Below are 17635 nucleotides of genomic sequence, written 5' to 3'. Positions count from 1 at the left end.
TACAGAAAATAATAAATATTCTGCCTATTATAGCTACACTCGACAAATAGGAAAAATATCGGATTCCAAATATTCAAATTTGCTTATTTAATCGGGAATCACTCAAATAAATATATTTCATTCAAGATAATATACATTCATAAGGATATAGTAAAATTGTGGCTTTGAAAATATATCACAATCCGACGACAACGTAATGTAACCATGTTGGGGCCATGTAAAAATTCCGTATACTCCCTCTATCTATGTTTATTACTCTATTTCTCACTCGAAGATTGCAACATCCCTGAAAATGATTATCGCAGTTGTAAGGGAAATGTCAGATGAAAAAACAATGACAAGAACACCCTGAAATTTTCTAACTCTGTTAGACAAATGAATCATTCAATATTTACTTCAAATATTTAGTTATTGACTAACTAACTCCTACTTCTAATAATATTTGAAGGGAGTGTTATTTCTAAATGCATTAGAAAATATAATGACTAAGATTATTGTTTAACTTAGATACAGATGTGTGAAAATTCATGATGATTTGTTTGATTATCATATTTTTGCCCTCTGTTTCTTGAATTTCAAACCCACCAATTGCAATTTTTCAAGAAAAAAATTCATAATATCATAATTTATATATTATCGAAATTCTGAATATGTAAAAAGTGGTTAATTATTAATTAAGCAGTTAAAACTCATCAAATCATGAGTGGGCCATGTATGACAGAACTTAAAAAATGTCTATCCGAATAACTCCAAAACTAATCAACAGATTTTCTTGTAGATTAAGCTCTGTATGGATCTTAATTTGGTTTTGTTTCATGAAAAGGAAAAAAAATATTGACATTTGAAGCTTTTTCAAGCAGATGTAGTAGTGAGCAAAACTAATATTATATGTCATGCATTTTCCAGAACACCAAAATTGGTTTGGTATGGACGAGCAGCTAGGTCCTATTGCAATATCCATACGAAGAGAAAAAGTGATACACAAAGAAAATCAATCATCTTCCATAATGCAATACCAGTATAGACTAGTCATAAGAACATCTGAATTACAAACGTTACGAGGCGCCATCTTGGAAGACGCCATACCTAACATAAAAACATCGAATAGTAGTAAAACTATGAATGTCAAAGAGGTACTTGAATATGTGGCTCCAGAAATACAGCTCAGCAGTTTGAGAATGGGCATTCAAACATCCCAGACTGAAGATCAACTGCTCAAGTTGGACGAACAGGGCCTCATGACGAATTATAAAGTTGGTGTAATGTACTGCAAAGCGGGACAGAGCTCTGAAGAAGAGATGTATAATAACGAAGAAGCTGGACCTGCTTTTAACGAGTTTCTAGAGACAATCGGCAAGAAAGTGAGGTTAAATGGGTTTCAGAAGTACAAAGCAGGGCTTGATAACAAATGTAAGTATGCAATGAGATTCTATTAACTTTCCCTTAGAAATTGCAATTATGGAATAGCTCAATGGAAATTTACAAAATTTACCTTTGATCGAATTAATATTAATAAATTTCAATTTCTTTTCTAGCTGATTCGACAGGATTATTTTCTGTGTATGCTGATTACCAAAATTGTGAAATAATGTTCCATGTTTCTACCATGCTGCCTTTCACACCAAACAATCGACAGCAATTGCTGAGAAAACGACACATTGGAAATGACATTGTTACTATTGTTTTTCAAGAACCTGGTGCCTTACCTTTCACACCAAAAGGGATTCGATCCCAGTTCCAGCATGTTTTTATCATAGTGCAAGCAATAAATGCGTGTACAGAAAATACACATTATAAGGTAAACCACTTCTTAAGATTTTAACTTCTGATAAATGCTAATTTAAATTTTTGGTTTCAGGTAGCTGTAAGTAGGTCTAAAGATGTACAAGTTTTTGGACCGCCTATAAAGGAAGGCGCTGTCTTTCCTAAAGGAAAAGCTTTTGCAGAATTTCTGCTTGCTAAGGTAGTGAATGCGGAAAATGCAGCCCATCGAAGTGAAAAATTCGTCTTGATGGCTACTAGAACGCGGCAAGAATATCTTAAAGACCTTGTAGAAAACTTTTCCACTCACACAACTATTGACACTGGACAGAAGTTCTGTGAGTACTTGAAGAAGTATTTAATTTTTTTCACTGACGATAAGTTATTTTCCAGCCATTTTCAGTAGTAAAAAGAAAGAGAAGATCCGTCCACGTTTCATTCCAGATGCTTGTCAAAGGGGAGCCATACTTTGGCAGGTTCTTTTAGACGACAGTGGCCTCTCACAACAGATCGAATGTTTTTTGGGGATATCCACAGATAGCTTAGTACTTATTGACGAACATACAAAACAGATTGTTTTTGTAACTCCTTGTAAATCAGTATTAGGATGGTCACCGCAGAGTAACAGCCTCAGAATTTATCACCATCAAGGTATAAAATAATAATGAATTTTTGAGGTTATTTATAAAAATCAAGTTTAGCTCAATAGGTCAGTTGAATTTATTTTGATCTTTATTTCTAGGTGAATGCATGACGATACATATGCGAGATTCGCATGGTGACCGAGACGAACTTATGGAGATTATGGAACGTCTGAAGGCTGTTACTCAGGGGGTCTTCGCACAAGAGCTTCCTCTAAAAAGGAATATCATGGGACAATTGGGATTTCACGTTCAACCGGATGGTATTGTGACATTAGTTGAGAGTGTAGGGCAAGCTTGGCAAGCTGGTCTGAGGCAAAATTCGAGGCTTGTTGAAATTTGTAAGGTTGGTTCAACTATTTTCCCTCAATAATTCTCAGGTCAAAAAAAATTTCATCTGGTATCATAGATTAGACTTTTGAAAATGCTATATATAAATGATGAGAAACGAACTTGAATCGTTCACACCTTCTTTTTGTTAGATGATCTCAAATATACTTTCAAAAATTAGTGAAAATTATATTTTATTTCACTTTGAAACAATATTGCACTTCATTTTGTAATTTATTGCACTCATTTCATTCATAAAATCACAACACAAATAAAAACCCGTGCGTAACTTACATATAACTTGTTGAACTGAATTTCTCGGTCAGGCAGCTGTGGGTGAACTCTACCCTCTGCCCTATACCTCAGTACAACGTTGCCAGACTTCCTCTCCTTCCAGGCTACCTTATAAAGACGGCGGTGTTCAAGTGTCACACCATATTCACCAACTATCTTTCGTAACATAATCCATTTGTCATGACATCCAATAAGGCGTCCAATTTAAATAATTTGCTTGAAGAGACAAGGAAGTAAAATATTAAAAAAATAATTTAGTAACGACAGTTTTATTATATTTCTTTATTCTTTATTAGTTGACAGATTAGTTTATGTTAGCCATAATATTATTATGTTAAAAGAATATAATATGTAATTGAAGTGCCAATTTTTATTTAAACATGTTTTTATTTTGATTGAAGGTTGCCGTTTCTACTCTGACTTACGATCAAATGGTGGATTTGCTGAAGACATCACAACTTGTGACGCTGACTGTCATTCCTCCGTTGCCAGACGGTTCACCCCGTAGAGGTTGCACCCTGCCTAACTGTAAATACAACGAAAACAATTATGAGGGTGATTACGAAAATACTGGTACCGACGAAGGGAAATACAGAAAAGCTCCGCAAATTCAACAAGCCGGCAACCATAAAAGAGTGTACGAGAGGAGTTTTAGCCCCCCCCGTTCTAGCAACAGTTCTGGGTATGGCACTGGCAGCAGTAGCAAGTCGTTTCACGGGCCAGATTCGAAATATAATATGAACATAGAGGTAAGTTGGCCCACTTGAATATTATAATGCTATACTAACTCGATTGTTCTTTTTGATTCGTTACTAATGGAACAGATTAGAATAGGTGAGTTTGCAGATGTGAATGTGCATGTAATAACGGTTTTTTTTATATATTATTTTGTATCCCCAAGTTTGGAGTTTTGTTTGAGTTACTTGTTTGTTTGAATTTTTCTTTGCTTGCTTTTTATTTCTTTTTCTGAAGAAAATTAAGACAATAGTAAACAACTACACTTATAGAGCAACATATAGACTTGTGTATTTTGGTGGATATTATGAGTGTGTATAGAGGACATCTGTGATAAGTTAGGAAACAAAGTATTTATACACTTCCTTTTTAGGCTCTTGTTTCCAGGGGAACAGCGGGCTAAGAACCGTCCCAAATGTCGAATTTTAAATCAAATGTGATCTTAAATAATTGGTTAGCGAATATCAGGGTTGTGTTTATAATAGGCCAAATCCTTGGGTTCATTTTCGCAATAATTAAAAAATTATCAATCATATGATTAAAAAAAGTTTCAAAAAATATTATTGTAATATTTTGATATTTCAATAAATCCCATTAGATTTCACTGAAATTTTGTTTGTGTATAAAGTTCATCTATAAAGTTATCCAGAAATTTAACTTCATAACCTTTGCAATAATTGAGTCTTTATGTTCAGATAACCCTTTTTAGTACAGAATATTTTTTAGAGAACGGATTCAATTTTTTTACGAGGAGGGTCCAAGAAAAGCCAAGATATAAGAAGATACAAAAAGGAAGGAATCTTTGTTGGGTGTCAAGTTCTTGGAAAGAAGTATCAATCATTTTACAAAAACTTGTAAATTCAAATAAAGAGATTGATTCAATCTGTAATAAAAAAAATTCAATAAGGAATAAATTGATAATTTGGTGCAAATATATGCTGTTATATATCTAAAGAAGAAAATCTAATCTTTTAAGCATGCATTTATTCTTTTTATATGCTTCCAAAATGGTGTTGAATGATATTGTGTTGAAAGTTCCACATAATTCTATGTTTTTATGGTATACAACTTGCGTATTAATTGAGAAATTATGATTGTGAGGGTTTAATTTTTAAATATTCAATTTCTTCAGAGCATGTATAAATTTTTTGAGTTGGGATTAATAAGTTATATTCGTAGGAAGGTGTACATTGGTGGAAATTTAGGCAATAATACTAAATGATAGAGAAATATGCATGAAAAAAAAATGTGCTCCAGATCACAAACTTGGTTATTTCTACCATGTTTTTTTTATAGGGCATTACAACCGGCTCGTCTAGTGCCAATTCTACAGAAGAAAAATGGTACGATGCGGTTCATGATTTTGATCCTCCACCGATTCCAACGAAATCCACCTATCGTACTGTTCACGCAAATAACACATTTCCATCAACCCCAAAACGCAACAATCATCACCTCCAAACGTCACAACTACAGCTGTCTCAGTCACACAACCATTTCATCCAACCTCAACTGCAACACAGCAAAGTGTCTGTTAGCCATTCCCTTCCTTTGCAACACGTCAATTTCACGCAACCTTTGAGTACTCCATCTATTTCTACTTTGAACAACATGGATTACGATTTGGGGTACAAAAACAATATACTCAAACAACAGAGCGAAAAATCTAGACAAGACGGAGAGTATTCTGCTAGTAGAGTAAATACGGATTATACTTCATTGCAGCATTTAAATAACGAACTGAGTAGAATGAATCTCAATGACGGACACTCCACTGACAGTTCGATTAGTGAGAGGTTATGTATATTAGGCAGTGAGGATGAAGTATCTAATGGTAGTGGAGGTAATCTTTCTCCTAGACCTCAGAGAAAAGCTAAATCCTTCGCGAGTACCAACAGTTTAACTAGTACCAGTAGAAATCAAAGTCCCCGATCTGTAAACAGCGACACTAAACTGAGGCCTGGAGTTAATTCCAGGTCATCGAACAGGAACAGTGCCAACCTGTCTTCTAGTAACTTTCAAGAAGAACTTATGAGACTTATTAATCCAGATAATATTGAAGCTTCGAATGTTATGACTGACTCTCCAAAAACCAAAGATAAAAATCACTCTAGGGAAAATTTGTCTAGAGAAAAACTATCTGTGCACGATAAAACTCAAGCAGAAGTTATTTTAACGACGGCACGACCTGCTACAGTTATTTCAAATGCTAGTACAACTTCCAGTCCTCTTCTCAACGAATTCAGGAACAAAGACGATTCTTTGGGGATAGTTAGGAGGAATAACTTGATGAAAGAAAAACCCTCAGCTGTGGCTGAAGAATTCACACTTCCCGAAGAGATGGATTGGACAAGTTTGATCGAAGGTGGAGTGAGAAGTTTGATATCTCCAAAGGAAGCTACCAGTGGGAATTACGATGGGGATAGAAGACATTGGGAATTGGACGGGATGATAGATGCTTCTTTAACATCTTCGTAAGTTCCTTTATTTTATTGAAGTTTTTTTTTCATAGAAACTCTTCATGAAATACACTACATTTGTAGTGGTAATAATCTTCATTATCAGATGAAATCTCAAACTTAAATTCGATTTTGTCACTTCTGACTCCAGCTTTTTTATACAAAAAATTCAATTTATGATTAAAAAAAAATGGAAAAGCGCCCTCTAGAAATTAGGTTCTAACTATCATCAAAATCAGATTTCTTACCTTCAAAAATGATACTGTAAATATAAATTGAAATATCAGTATATATATGTTTTTGTAGTGTTGGATCAAGCACCAGTGTTCCAGAACTTCAAAACACAGTTTCTGAGCTTGAGGCTAAAGTCAACAGAGAAACCCGTAGAAGATTATCACTGGAAAATGAAGTACAACGTTTGAAAGATGAGAATCGTAAACTGCAAGATCAGGCACAGGCTGCTCTAGCGCAACTACGAAAATTCACCGAATGGTTTTTTAAAAACGTCCAAAGACAATAACAAGTGCGAAACAGGTATCTGAACACCAAACATATAGTTGATAAATTATATATTAACGAATATCTTCTCAATTTTCCAGTATATATCGTTTTGCAAATGTGATAAACATTGTTTATAAATTACTTCATGATGTTTTCTCTACATCAGATTAAGTCAAGCATAAGAAACTTTGATTTTTCAATATTTCTGGTTTAGATTCAGAAATTAGTACCAAAGATTTACAATCCTATGCAGTATTTAAAAAAAATCTCAAGGCAGTGTTGGGAAGAATTCTCCAAAGAGAATTTGATAGCCTGATGTAGAGAGTTTAAGATGATAATTGAAAACAGTTATGTTTTTATGTGCATTATAATTGTTATGAATTTTTCTTTTTGTAATTTTAGAATTTGTAAATAGGAACCTCTACAGCTAATATCTTCCTTTGAAATATCACTCCATCTGACTGTGACTATATTTATGTTTTGAATTTTTACTTCTTAGTTGTCTTAGTGTAATTTTATACTTTATTTTTATATACAGTACAAAATTGTTATGTAGTATAATGTATGTATTTATTATTTTTTCTGTTTATAATGGACCATGTTATGACATTTAAAAATTGTTTTCTTGTATCTGTTCCAATATCTACATTATCACTTAAATCTGTAAATTTTATTCATACCTCAGTATTTTCTTGAATTTTCCTGATTTCCCAATATTAGGTAATGGATTCAGCTTTTGTATCAATGGTTACCAATTTTCTTTTTCATCACGTTTTACTTCATTTTATCAATAAAAAACTCTAACCAAAAACATTTGAAGATGAGTTCTTTTCATAACAAGACAAATCGAATTGTAGAACAGCAATAATTTACTTGAGAATGATGAATTCACTTGTTTATCAGGGGTCATTTTCAGGAATAATTCTGAAATTTTCTCATTGTTCTTTGTAATTTATCAAGTCTATCATTGTTGCATAATTTTATACATAAACTTATTATAAGCGAGTTAATATTTACAACAAAAATAAAGAGGATGAACACCAAATTTGATAAAATTATTATAGTTATTGAAATGAATATTGTAACTTAATTGTTAGCACTTACAATCCATTTCTGAAGTATTTTGACACCCAACAGCCAAATTTACATTAATCAATGCTTCAGCAATGTATTTCAAGAGGGACTTATGTATTTAAGTATTCTGTAAGTTTATTGAACTTGAAATATTATACTGATTAAATACAAATCATAAGAGTTAAGAGTATAATTTCCATTGTTTTTGAGATTATAGAAATCGACAAGTTCCATTGATTTATTTTATTCCTTTCCAATTTTGGATTTCAAGGAAGTGAACATTCTTTTTTTTCGTCTGGCTTTTTACAAAAAAAGAATATCATAAAATTATCAAGCATACAAAGTCAATGTGAAAAAAAATACATATAAAAAAGCTATACAAAAATATCGTAGTTCTATCAGATGCCTCAAATCTCCTCCTCTCAACTTCGAACTCGACACATTAAATAAAAAGAATCAATTTCCATTCCACATCATCCAAAAAACTGGAGAATGTTAGCAGTAATTTGTTCTGAATAAAGCAGGTCTAAATGAATCGAATCTCCAGATAAATCTTGGAGGAACCTATAAATTGATTAGATATAACAGTTATGGAGGAAACGAAAAAGCCGATGAACTTGCAAAAAGTGCATCAAGGTTAACACCTGCTGGACCTGAGCCTCTCTGTGGGCTAGGAAAAGACTGATATAAGGCAGCAATCCAGCAATGGTCGTTGAATAACCCACTGGACAAACTCTCCTGGACTCACTCAGGCCAAGAAATTCGCCAGAAAGCTCTTGAAGCTGTTACGAGATGAGCTTTAGATGATAGTGGGCCTGCTGATGGGGCACTGTCCGTTCAAACATCATTTGTACCATATGGGAAAGACAGGAGATGAGATTTGCAGGCTCTGTGCATCAGAAGCAGAAACAGCTGAACACATGGTATGCAAGGGTCCAGAGCTGGCTGGCCTAAGAACCATTCATATGGGGAAGCCAGTCCTGGATTCCCGTGAGGTTACGGCCAAGGCCTCTAAGAAGGTTGTCAGTTTCATCAACGCCATTGACGACCTCCTTGGGTTTCTATAAATGAGTAGGGCAGAGAATAAAAGATCTACATGGTCGCAGTTCCCGGAAGGCTTACCGAGCCACAACTACCCCAGTTCAAATAATAATAACAGTTATAGAGAACACATAAAAGTTTGAAGACGAAGATGACATCTGTATGGAATTTTTCTCTTTAGGAAGACAATCCAAGCGGGTCACCCATTAGACTTGAAAGAAAATGTTTCTATTTTGATTGCAATATATTTAAGGAATTTGTTTTGCAGATATAGTGATAGTGTAGTGTCTGTTGAATTATCTTGGGCACCTTGGAATAAATCCCATCTGCTGCAGAAATGGCCTGGATACCTGGTTTGAAAGTCAACTCGCTCTCATATGCAGATCCTTGACAACAAATATTCTCTCAATAGTTCTACCTCCAATAAAATAGCTTCATGATTTCCAGAAAAAATTATTCCAAAAAAGATATTATGTGTTGAATATGACGTCATTATTTGTTTTCATTGAGGAATTTCTGTTTGAAGAACACTAATTCAAACAAGTATGCAAAAGCTCCCGACTTAATGTCTTTTTTTGAGAGAGATCTTTTAATACTTGTAAGAATTTTAAGAGATGTTACACTTAATGTTATACCTCCATATATGTAATGTGATACCTAATCACCAAGTTCTACTTAAAATTTAAAGTTTTATTCCCCTTCTGTAAGTTGTTACTATCAACAATTTTCAGAAATTATTTGTTTCTTCCATTTAGTAAATAATTCATGAAATAATAGATACTTGAGCTACTCCAATCATACTATTGGTAAGGTTAGGTTGCTATATCACGTTTCTATTATTCCAAGTGCAATTCACCAAATCAAATGGGCAATAACTTTTTATGTCGAATAATTAAAAAAAAACGATAATTGAAGTTGACTAGTCCGGTTCTGTCGTATTCGGCTTTATTGATAGTTTGATAAGGAAAATTGGGTAACTGTTGTTTCCTTCCCTGATCGAGTACGACTTTCTTCCAAAAGAGATTATACATATGTGTCCTGGATCGCCAAATATTTCCTGTTATTTGAGGTCGAAAAGTTATCCTTTGGAATATAACAATACCTAAGCAAATAACCTTTCCATTCATTAAAACCTATTCGCTGATAAGACTGTCGTCTAGTCCGTGAAATATCAAGCCTCTGTATCCTATCTGAAGGTTTATTCTACAACTAAAACCGAAAAATTGGCATCTAGGATTTTCAATGGTGTGCTACAAGGTAATGTGGAGCATCTCTATTTTTAACTCGTGGCATTCTTTCAAATCTCAGCACTCAGAATCAAATAGTTATCGAATTCGTTATACTTATCAATGACTTCAGAAAAAACGAAAAAACACCACAGTGGATGTTTTGGTAGGAAAAAACGAAAAAAAATTGTCTCCGATCTGTGCCCTATAGAACATGTAAGATTTTTTCAATTCATGTTTTTTCAATTAATTCTATGTTTTAACAACGATTGGTGATTCTGAGTACTTATTTGTTGTCAATTACCTATACATTATGAATAAGAAACAGAAGAAGAAAGAATTAGCATATGCGGTATGTTTTTTGTATTTGAATACTTTCATCCGATTCCATTCCATTATGTCTGAAATAGATTTTTTTGGCTTTTACCTGCATCTTTTCTTTATTTGATTTCCCATTTCTTCAATGAGCTTTTGGCATACCTACCCCTTGTGATATTCAATACTTAGGATACACAAATAAGTTTAGAACTCCTTTTTCAAGTCACTTATTCAATATGCCATCACTTTGAGTTGCATGTTCCCGTTTCCTTAATCTTATGACTTGTCTATCTCATTCATAAATTACTGATGTGGTAGCTGTTTTAGTGTCAAATGAATTTTGCAGCAAATTTGATTGAAATTTTGAAACAGTCAAATATTTTGATTCTCTTCTGTGTACTGGACACCTTCACAAAATAAGAATACTCAATCCTCCCTCTTAATTTAAAGTTTGAATTTGGAATATCTCTGATGCTAATGCTCTTTTCTGCCATCTGAAAAACCACCCTCGTTATTTTCTCCTTCAACTGTGATATCTTTTGTTTTTCGTCCTCTTGATTGAAAATTTTCTTTGAGCATTTATTTATATTCGACTCGTTGAAAAGTAGGTTTGTAAGCATGGATGGCAGATGAGTACAATTTTTTTGTGAGGAAGGCATTTTTGTTTCCCTCAGAATATATTTTTACGAGATATGAACTGAAATAAATAATTTACCCAAAAAGTCATTTGATGAGCCTTTCCAAACCATTTACTAGTCAAATGCTGTGAGCGAAATAGGCTTTTGTGGGCAACCCTATACACTAAAAAAAACGTAAATATAATGTTCACTTTCCATTTCAACTTTTGAATGAGAAAATCATAATATAGACGATGTTAATAAATAGGTATATGACTCAATGTAGTGAGTCACCTCTATTCGAATGTTTTATTTACTTCAGATTGAGGTCTTTGTTCTTTTTCCATCGAAAAAAACGATAATTGAGATTATTTTAAGAAAGGAACAAAATAATTGGATGCATTTGGAACAGCGAAATATATTCCAGAATCTAAAATGTTGAGAGTTTTGAGGAGCAATCCAGGCATTTTTCAATATTTTCAGAATATTTTAACATAAACTGTTCAAATAGACTCTTCTAGTTGAAGAATTGAATTGAGACATTTATATTAGAGAAAGAAAAACAGTCTCAAGGTGAATTTCATAATGTCTGTAGATAAATTCTTGCAGCATATAAATTTCAGTATAGAGATAAATAAACTGATAAAATTAAAGTTGCGTTAAACTATATATGTCAGTGATGTTATTTCTTTATCAAAACAATAATACTTTCCAAATAAATTAAGATGTTCGACACGCACAGAATATGAGACCATACCTATATTAAATTCCTCATTGATTACGTGATATTCCACATACACAAGTGACTCACACTTCATTATCTACAAAATAAATTCAACAAAATAGGTAGTAATTGAGTAACTCGGTACAAGTCAACCAGTTACCTTTAAATTCGGAGCGAAAAGGGTTGCGTGTTACGCCGCTGGGATGTCCTCGTAATAGTACAGTGCATGTGAGAACGGTGGTGATAAGGGAAGAATGGGTAGAGGTCTGTTCCAGAGCTGCTTTCAGTGTTGCAGTTATCTTGAAGTTGAAGGAGACAAAGACAAACCCCTCAGGGTACGTCACTGACATGCATTGTTGTATGTAAGAGTTGAATCAAATTATTACATTGAATGTATATAAGCAAATAGTGAATGAGTCTGCTGTATCTGTGATATCGTGGGTGGTTATGTTTTCATTTCGTTGTTCATGGAGAATTTGAGTCAGTAAAGTAAATTCCTTTTTCGTGTGAATATGTAACTAATTAACCATAAGTATTTGGTTCCAATCACTCATTTTATGGGACTCTTATTTTTTTTTTTTTTGATATAATGAGCACTAATATCTATTAATATTCGTATTTTATCGAAGAATTCACACATCTGACCAACGTCGAATATTTATGTAAATATGTGTGCAGATTTCTGTATTGATGATTGCGACGATGCTATTGAATATGGTTTTGACGTTCTTTCCGTTGTTGAACAGAGGTCAATATCTGGACTGAACATAACTAGAATTGAAAGCCTACCAAACAGATTAAGCAGAGGGAGAGTACTGTGTATAATCGCATCCACCACACCAAATTGTCAAAGGTAAGATTATAGTTCAGCTTATTTGGTACAGATGGCTTTAGGTGTTCTAAAAACTATAAAAACCGGTATAAATCCTCGAAAGTCAGAGGCGTAACATTATATTTTGATTCATTTCGCGAGGGGCTCTGACACTATGCTTTTTTTCGTTCCTTTTTCTGTGCTGTAACTCGGGACTAAAAAAGGCATAGTGTAGCAATATAATTTCTTATTCACCTTTTTATTGCTTCTCCAGGGAATTTTATTTCTAGATGGGCCATCAACCTCTTGTGTGGAAGTACCCACGATTCCGATATAGCTTTCCACTTCAATCCACGTCTTCTTCAGCACACTGTGGTGAGAAATGCTCGAATAAAAGGTCAATGGGGACAAGAAGAGTTGCTTACAACGGGAGGATATCAAATGAAACATGGGGAGGAATTTAATCTCAAAATTCATGTGGCTGATAATCAGTTCTTTGTTTCTTACAATGGTCATCACATTTGCAGTTTTGCATTCCGTATACCTACTAGTACCATCACACACGTCGAGATTTGTGGCATGATAGATTTGTATAAGATCGAAATGGAGGATTTTCAGTCTTATCCTGCAAATGGGGATGATTTGCATGTTGCCGAAGTAATCCATAGGCATCATGATAATTCAAATGATAAAATTATGGTGAGTTTCGCTTGTTATTATTTTTTACTATTTGTTTCTTTGTGTTTTTTTGTGTCACTATTATATATAGTGGACATACTTCTCTATATTTATTTTTGTTGTCATGTTTAGTAGTGATAACTTCTTTAATTTACAGAAAACACCAATAAGATCAAAATTGCCTGATGGTTTTCAAGAAGATTGGCAAATTGAAATTTTAGGAATACCAAAAATTCTGCCGCAGTCCTTTTCAGTAAGCTTGAGGAATGAGAATTATTTATGGCCTTTATGTACTATTCCATTGAAGTTAACTGCAAATTTTGGTGAGTATTCGAATCGCTTTTATTTGTAAGTGGATGAACTTTGACGAAAAAATATCGGGATTAATGAAACACAACATATAATTTATTTCAATCTATTGTTTAGCTTTCGAGGTAGGCCACTTGCGACGCCTTAAGACTATATCAGACGAGACGAGTTCATTGGTAACAATTTTAAACTCTATCATAAACGTAATACAAGACAGAAATATTCTTGATATTAATTTTCATTATTATAACCTGGTAGATAATTTTATGGCATTTATTTTTTAAATATGGATTCCTTCATATATCCGCTGCGGCTATGAGTTACATACCAATCGATCACTCCAATTGTTCACTATTTTTCCAATAAATCTGAGCGTATTGGCTTCCAATGCTTCAAGAGTTGCTGGTTTGTCGGCATAAAACAAAGACTTAACAAAGCCCCATAAAAAGTAATTGAGAGGCGTAATTCTTGCATGAGCTGTATTTTATAGGCACGAAAACCAAGATCTTCACCTAAAAATTTTTACGTAGTCGAATGACAAAGACCAACAAGTTGAGAACGGTGACGTATCGACATTTCTTCGTCAACACTTCGTGCTACAGCAGTAATATTCTCTTCGGTACGCACATTTCTTTGTCTCATTGATGGTTTTGAATAGAGAAGAGCAAAATAATTGCCAAAATGTAATTTGGAAAATGAAAATAGAGCAGTTACCTATAACCTATTCACAGAAATGAACATTTTTATGCAAATACAATTCCTCTGTTATAGGAGATTCATTCAGAAAATATTTCAGAATGTTATTAAAGGTAAATGTTTCATTTCCGTTATTGCTATATTTGAAATTTCGTCCCAAAACCACTGTCACCACTGTCACTTGTCGGTTACTCAACATGTTACCAAAAAGTAGCATAAGATAAATTCGCTACCAAAGATGGCGACCGCTACGGAGCGGAAACCAATATTGATAGAATACTTTTAGCAAAAAACCCATAGAATATTGACAACTGTTCTGTCTGCTGCATGTGGCCATTCCTCAGAGTAATAAACATAGATAAAGGGAGGGCATAAGTAATTTTCAGTTTGCAAATTTTCTCCCCAACATGAACTATCAAATGAAAACATATTAGTGATACGATATTTCACTCAATTCGCGAGTTTCTCCACAACGAACGCACTTTTTGTATCCCATAGTAAATCAACGTTACATATCAACTCAAAATATATAAATGAATAACTGAATACATCTGAAATTCAGAAAACAAACTTCAAGCGCGCCAAACGACGTGAAACAATCTATGACATTAGGAGAGCAAAAGTTGCCAAACCGTGGATGTCAGCAAGTAGATACAATAAATAATAAATATTCTGCTTATTATAAATTCGAAGATTAGGAAAAATATCGGATTACAAATATTTAAATTCGCATATTTAATCAGGAATCACTCAAATAAATATACACTGCTCAACAATTGATAGGGATCACTTACTTGTTCTAAATTTATTTCTGAAATATTCGCTCCAAGATTATAAATTTGGTCAGATATCAGAGTATTTTCAGTTGATAATATGGTTCACTTGAGAAAAGAATGAAAAAATGGAAAGTTGGAGAGAAAAAAAGACTTTATTAGGAACACTTAAAATTCTGTGTTTGAATAACATAAAAATTTTATAATGAAACCACAAGAAGGCTGAAGTTTCGGTTAAGCTAGTACCTAGTTGGTCCCCCACGAGCTCGTCTCAAGCATTCTACCCTACGAGGCATACTTTCGATCAAACGATTTATAAAATTTTGGTGCAAATTCGTCCAAATATCCCGTAAAGCGTTAGAAAGGTCCTCCAGGTTATTGATCGGTTGTTCTAAGGTTGACAATTGTCTAGACATCTCAGACCAGACATGTTCGATGCAATTCATGTCTGGAGAGCGAGCTGGCCAGTCCATCCTATCAATAGCATGAGTTTCTAGCGCTTCATTAACCAGACGACTACGGTGTGGACGGGCATTATCGTCAATTAAAATGAAATTCTCGCCCACGGCAGCCGCAAACGGAACAATTATGGGTTCAATAATCATATCGTGATATCTCTGGCTGGTCATGGTGGTGTTCTGCAGAACAACCAACTCTATGCGTTGGTTCAAACAAATGCCTCCCCATACACATATAGAACCTCCGATAAAAGCTGTTGTGGGTACCATAAACTGTTCTGCATACCTTCGACCTCTTTCCCTCCAAGCAAGAATACGTCCTTCGGAGTTAACCAAACGAAATCTAGACTCATCCGTAAATAAACATCGGCTCCAATCTTCAAGTGTCCAATTGCGGTGCTCCTCAGCCCATTGCCGTCGATGAGCCCGGTGTTCCCTATTCAAACGGGGATGTTGTACGTGCTCTCAGACCACGAACATGTAGTCGTCGTCTTACAGTTTGGTTCGAAATTAGAACTCCTGTTGCAACTCTCAGTGATCTATTGAGCCGCGACGCCGGGTAAGTGGGATTTCTCCTAGCATTGAGGATCAAAAGACGATCTTGGGCAGCCGTTGTACTGCGCTGCCGACCTCCCCCATGAACATAAGCTACTGAGTCGTTTTGGAGGAACCTATTCCAAGCCCGACTCACGACACTTTGCGAAACATTCAACCGCCGGGACACTTCTCGCTGGGACAAACCTTCCTGTATCCACCGTATGATTTGGTTCAGTTGCACAGGAGCCAAACGTCTTCTCGGCATGACTGATAAGCTGATATTGTTCTCATTTCTTCAATTATTGTCACCTTATGTGTTTGAACGAGAGAAAAAAACAGATTTAATAACAAATACCACATTGCTTTTCACTCCACCTGTAACAGCCTACAGATAATAATCGATTTTGTGAACAAGAGCCGATGAAGTGAGGAAGACTTTGATATAATCAACTCAAAACATCTTACTTTTTCCTTAGAGAACATATAATGTACAGATATTCACGAGATAACTTGAAAAAAATACAAATGAAGAGAAGTTCATAAGTGATCCCTAGAAATTGTTGATCAGTGTATTTCATTCAAGATAATATACATTCATAATGATATAGTAAAATTAATATGTATTGCCCAGTTCGACACATTTTGTTAATCAGAAAATAAGTAACGTCTGGCGCTGCACGAATCTCCAACTAATCTATATCCCTGTTTTCGTTGGACCACCTGTTCATCTGAAAAACTGCATTAACTGATTGCCTCTGATGTTGACATCATTTCGCTGTTTTCGGACGAGGAGAATAACGGCTCTAACGTTCCGTAATTTCTGAAACGTTCGCCCCTTTATCGAAAAACTTTCCATCCATACCAAGTCGAAGCCATTTTCCACGACAATTCGATTTTATATCGAACAATTGTTTTTCGAGGATACACATTCCTGAAGGCCAATATAAAAGCTGATATTACTGTTACAGGCAACAATATATTGGTGAGGAATGCCTTTATCGATAATAAATGGGGTATGGAGGAGCGAGCTGGAGGTTTCAAGTTTCTCCCTTTCACCCCCTTCTCGCTGTGGATAAGGCGGAGTTCTAGGAAATTCAGTATTTGGGTGAACGAAAAGTTGCAGGCCGAATTTGCTTGTAGAGGTGAGACGGAAGGAGTGAAAGCGGTCCATATAGAAGGAGATGTTATTATAAGTGGAATCTACGTCAATAAGAATCCTGAGATGTATTTTTGAAGTTATATGTGGTTGTTTAATGTGTCGTTTAATATTTTTTATTTTTGTTATGGATATTTTCTTATGATCGTATATAAAGTTTAATCGATTCACTAATAAAGTATACTTTTTACTCATTAACTAATGCTTTAGTATTTTGTATTGTTTCCAAGATAATTATATATGGAAACCGAATTATATGCAGCATAAAAGAGATAGATATATTGTAACGTTACAATTGCCCATGAGATTCTAAGACTGATTTCTAGGGGTGGTTTGGCTTATTTGGCAACAAAACTTCTACCCAAGTTTTTACAAATTTAATAAAATTGAAATATACAAAGATCGATCCTTTTCATTCTAAACCAATAATATTGAAATAAAAACTTAATTTAAAGCAATTTTTAATGAATTACTGTGCTATTAGGATGGAACCTCT

At 34.3% G+C, this 17635-nt stretch overlaps 2 protein-coding genes across 8 annotated transcripts in view; both read left to right on the top strand.

The window, feature by feature from the left end:
• The window catches only part of LOC123685244 (signal-induced proliferation-associated 1-like protein 1), a 48662-nt gene extending 40636 nt beyond the window's left edge, over positions 1–8026 (top strand). For all 3 annotated transcript variants that reach the window (XM_045624877.1, XM_045624878.1, XM_045624879.1), the window contains 8 exons: positions 907–1410; positions 1536–1798; positions 1859–2099; positions 2155–2412; positions 2504–2748; positions 3428–3775; positions 5058–6235; positions 6527–8026. In XM_045624877.1, the coding sequence (XP_045480833.1) occupies positions 907–1410; positions 1536–1798; positions 1859–2099; positions 2155–2412; positions 2504–2748; positions 3428–3775; positions 5058–6235; positions 6527–6740 (3251 nt within the window). In that variant the 3' untranslated portion in view covers positions 6741–8026. The remainder of the gene's footprint in view (positions 1–906; positions 1411–1535; positions 1799–1858; positions 2100–2154; positions 2413–2503; positions 2749–3427; positions 3776–5057; positions 6236–6526) is intronic.
• A 1913-nt stretch (positions 8027–9939) lies between these two features.
• Positions 9940–17337, top strand: LOC123685245 (galectin-8-like). Of its 5 annotated transcripts, none has more exons than XM_045624884.1 (5): positions 9940–10093; positions 12468–12574; positions 12823–13231; positions 13368–13533; positions 16952–17337. In XM_045624884.1, exons 1-5 carry the CDS (start codon positions 10079–10081, stop codon positions 17215–17217), a joined length of 963 nt encoding a protein of 320 aa, XP_045480840.1. In that variant the 5' UTR covers positions 9940–10078; the 3' UTR covers positions 17218–17337. The 5 variants fall into 5 exon arrangements, with proteins under 5 accessions (XP_045480840.1, XP_045480836.1, XP_045480838.1 ...); XM_045624880.1 differs by lacking the exon at positions 9940–10093 and adding an exon at positions 10123–10278; XM_045624882.1 differs by lacking the exon at positions 9940–10093 and adding an exon at positions 10146–12056.
• Positions 17338–17635: the final 298 nt, after the last annotated feature.

The sequence above is a fragment of the Harmonia axyridis genome, chromosome 7, assembly GCF_914767665.1.
Source record: "Harmonia axyridis chromosome 7, icHarAxyr1.1, whole genome shotgun sequence".
Taxonomy (NCBI): domain Eukaryota; kingdom Metazoa; phylum Arthropoda; class Insecta; order Coleoptera; family Coccinellidae; genus Harmonia; species Harmonia axyridis.
The sequence above is the reverse complement of the archived record's forward strand: the minus strand, read 5'-3'. Positions and strand labels throughout refer to the sequence as shown.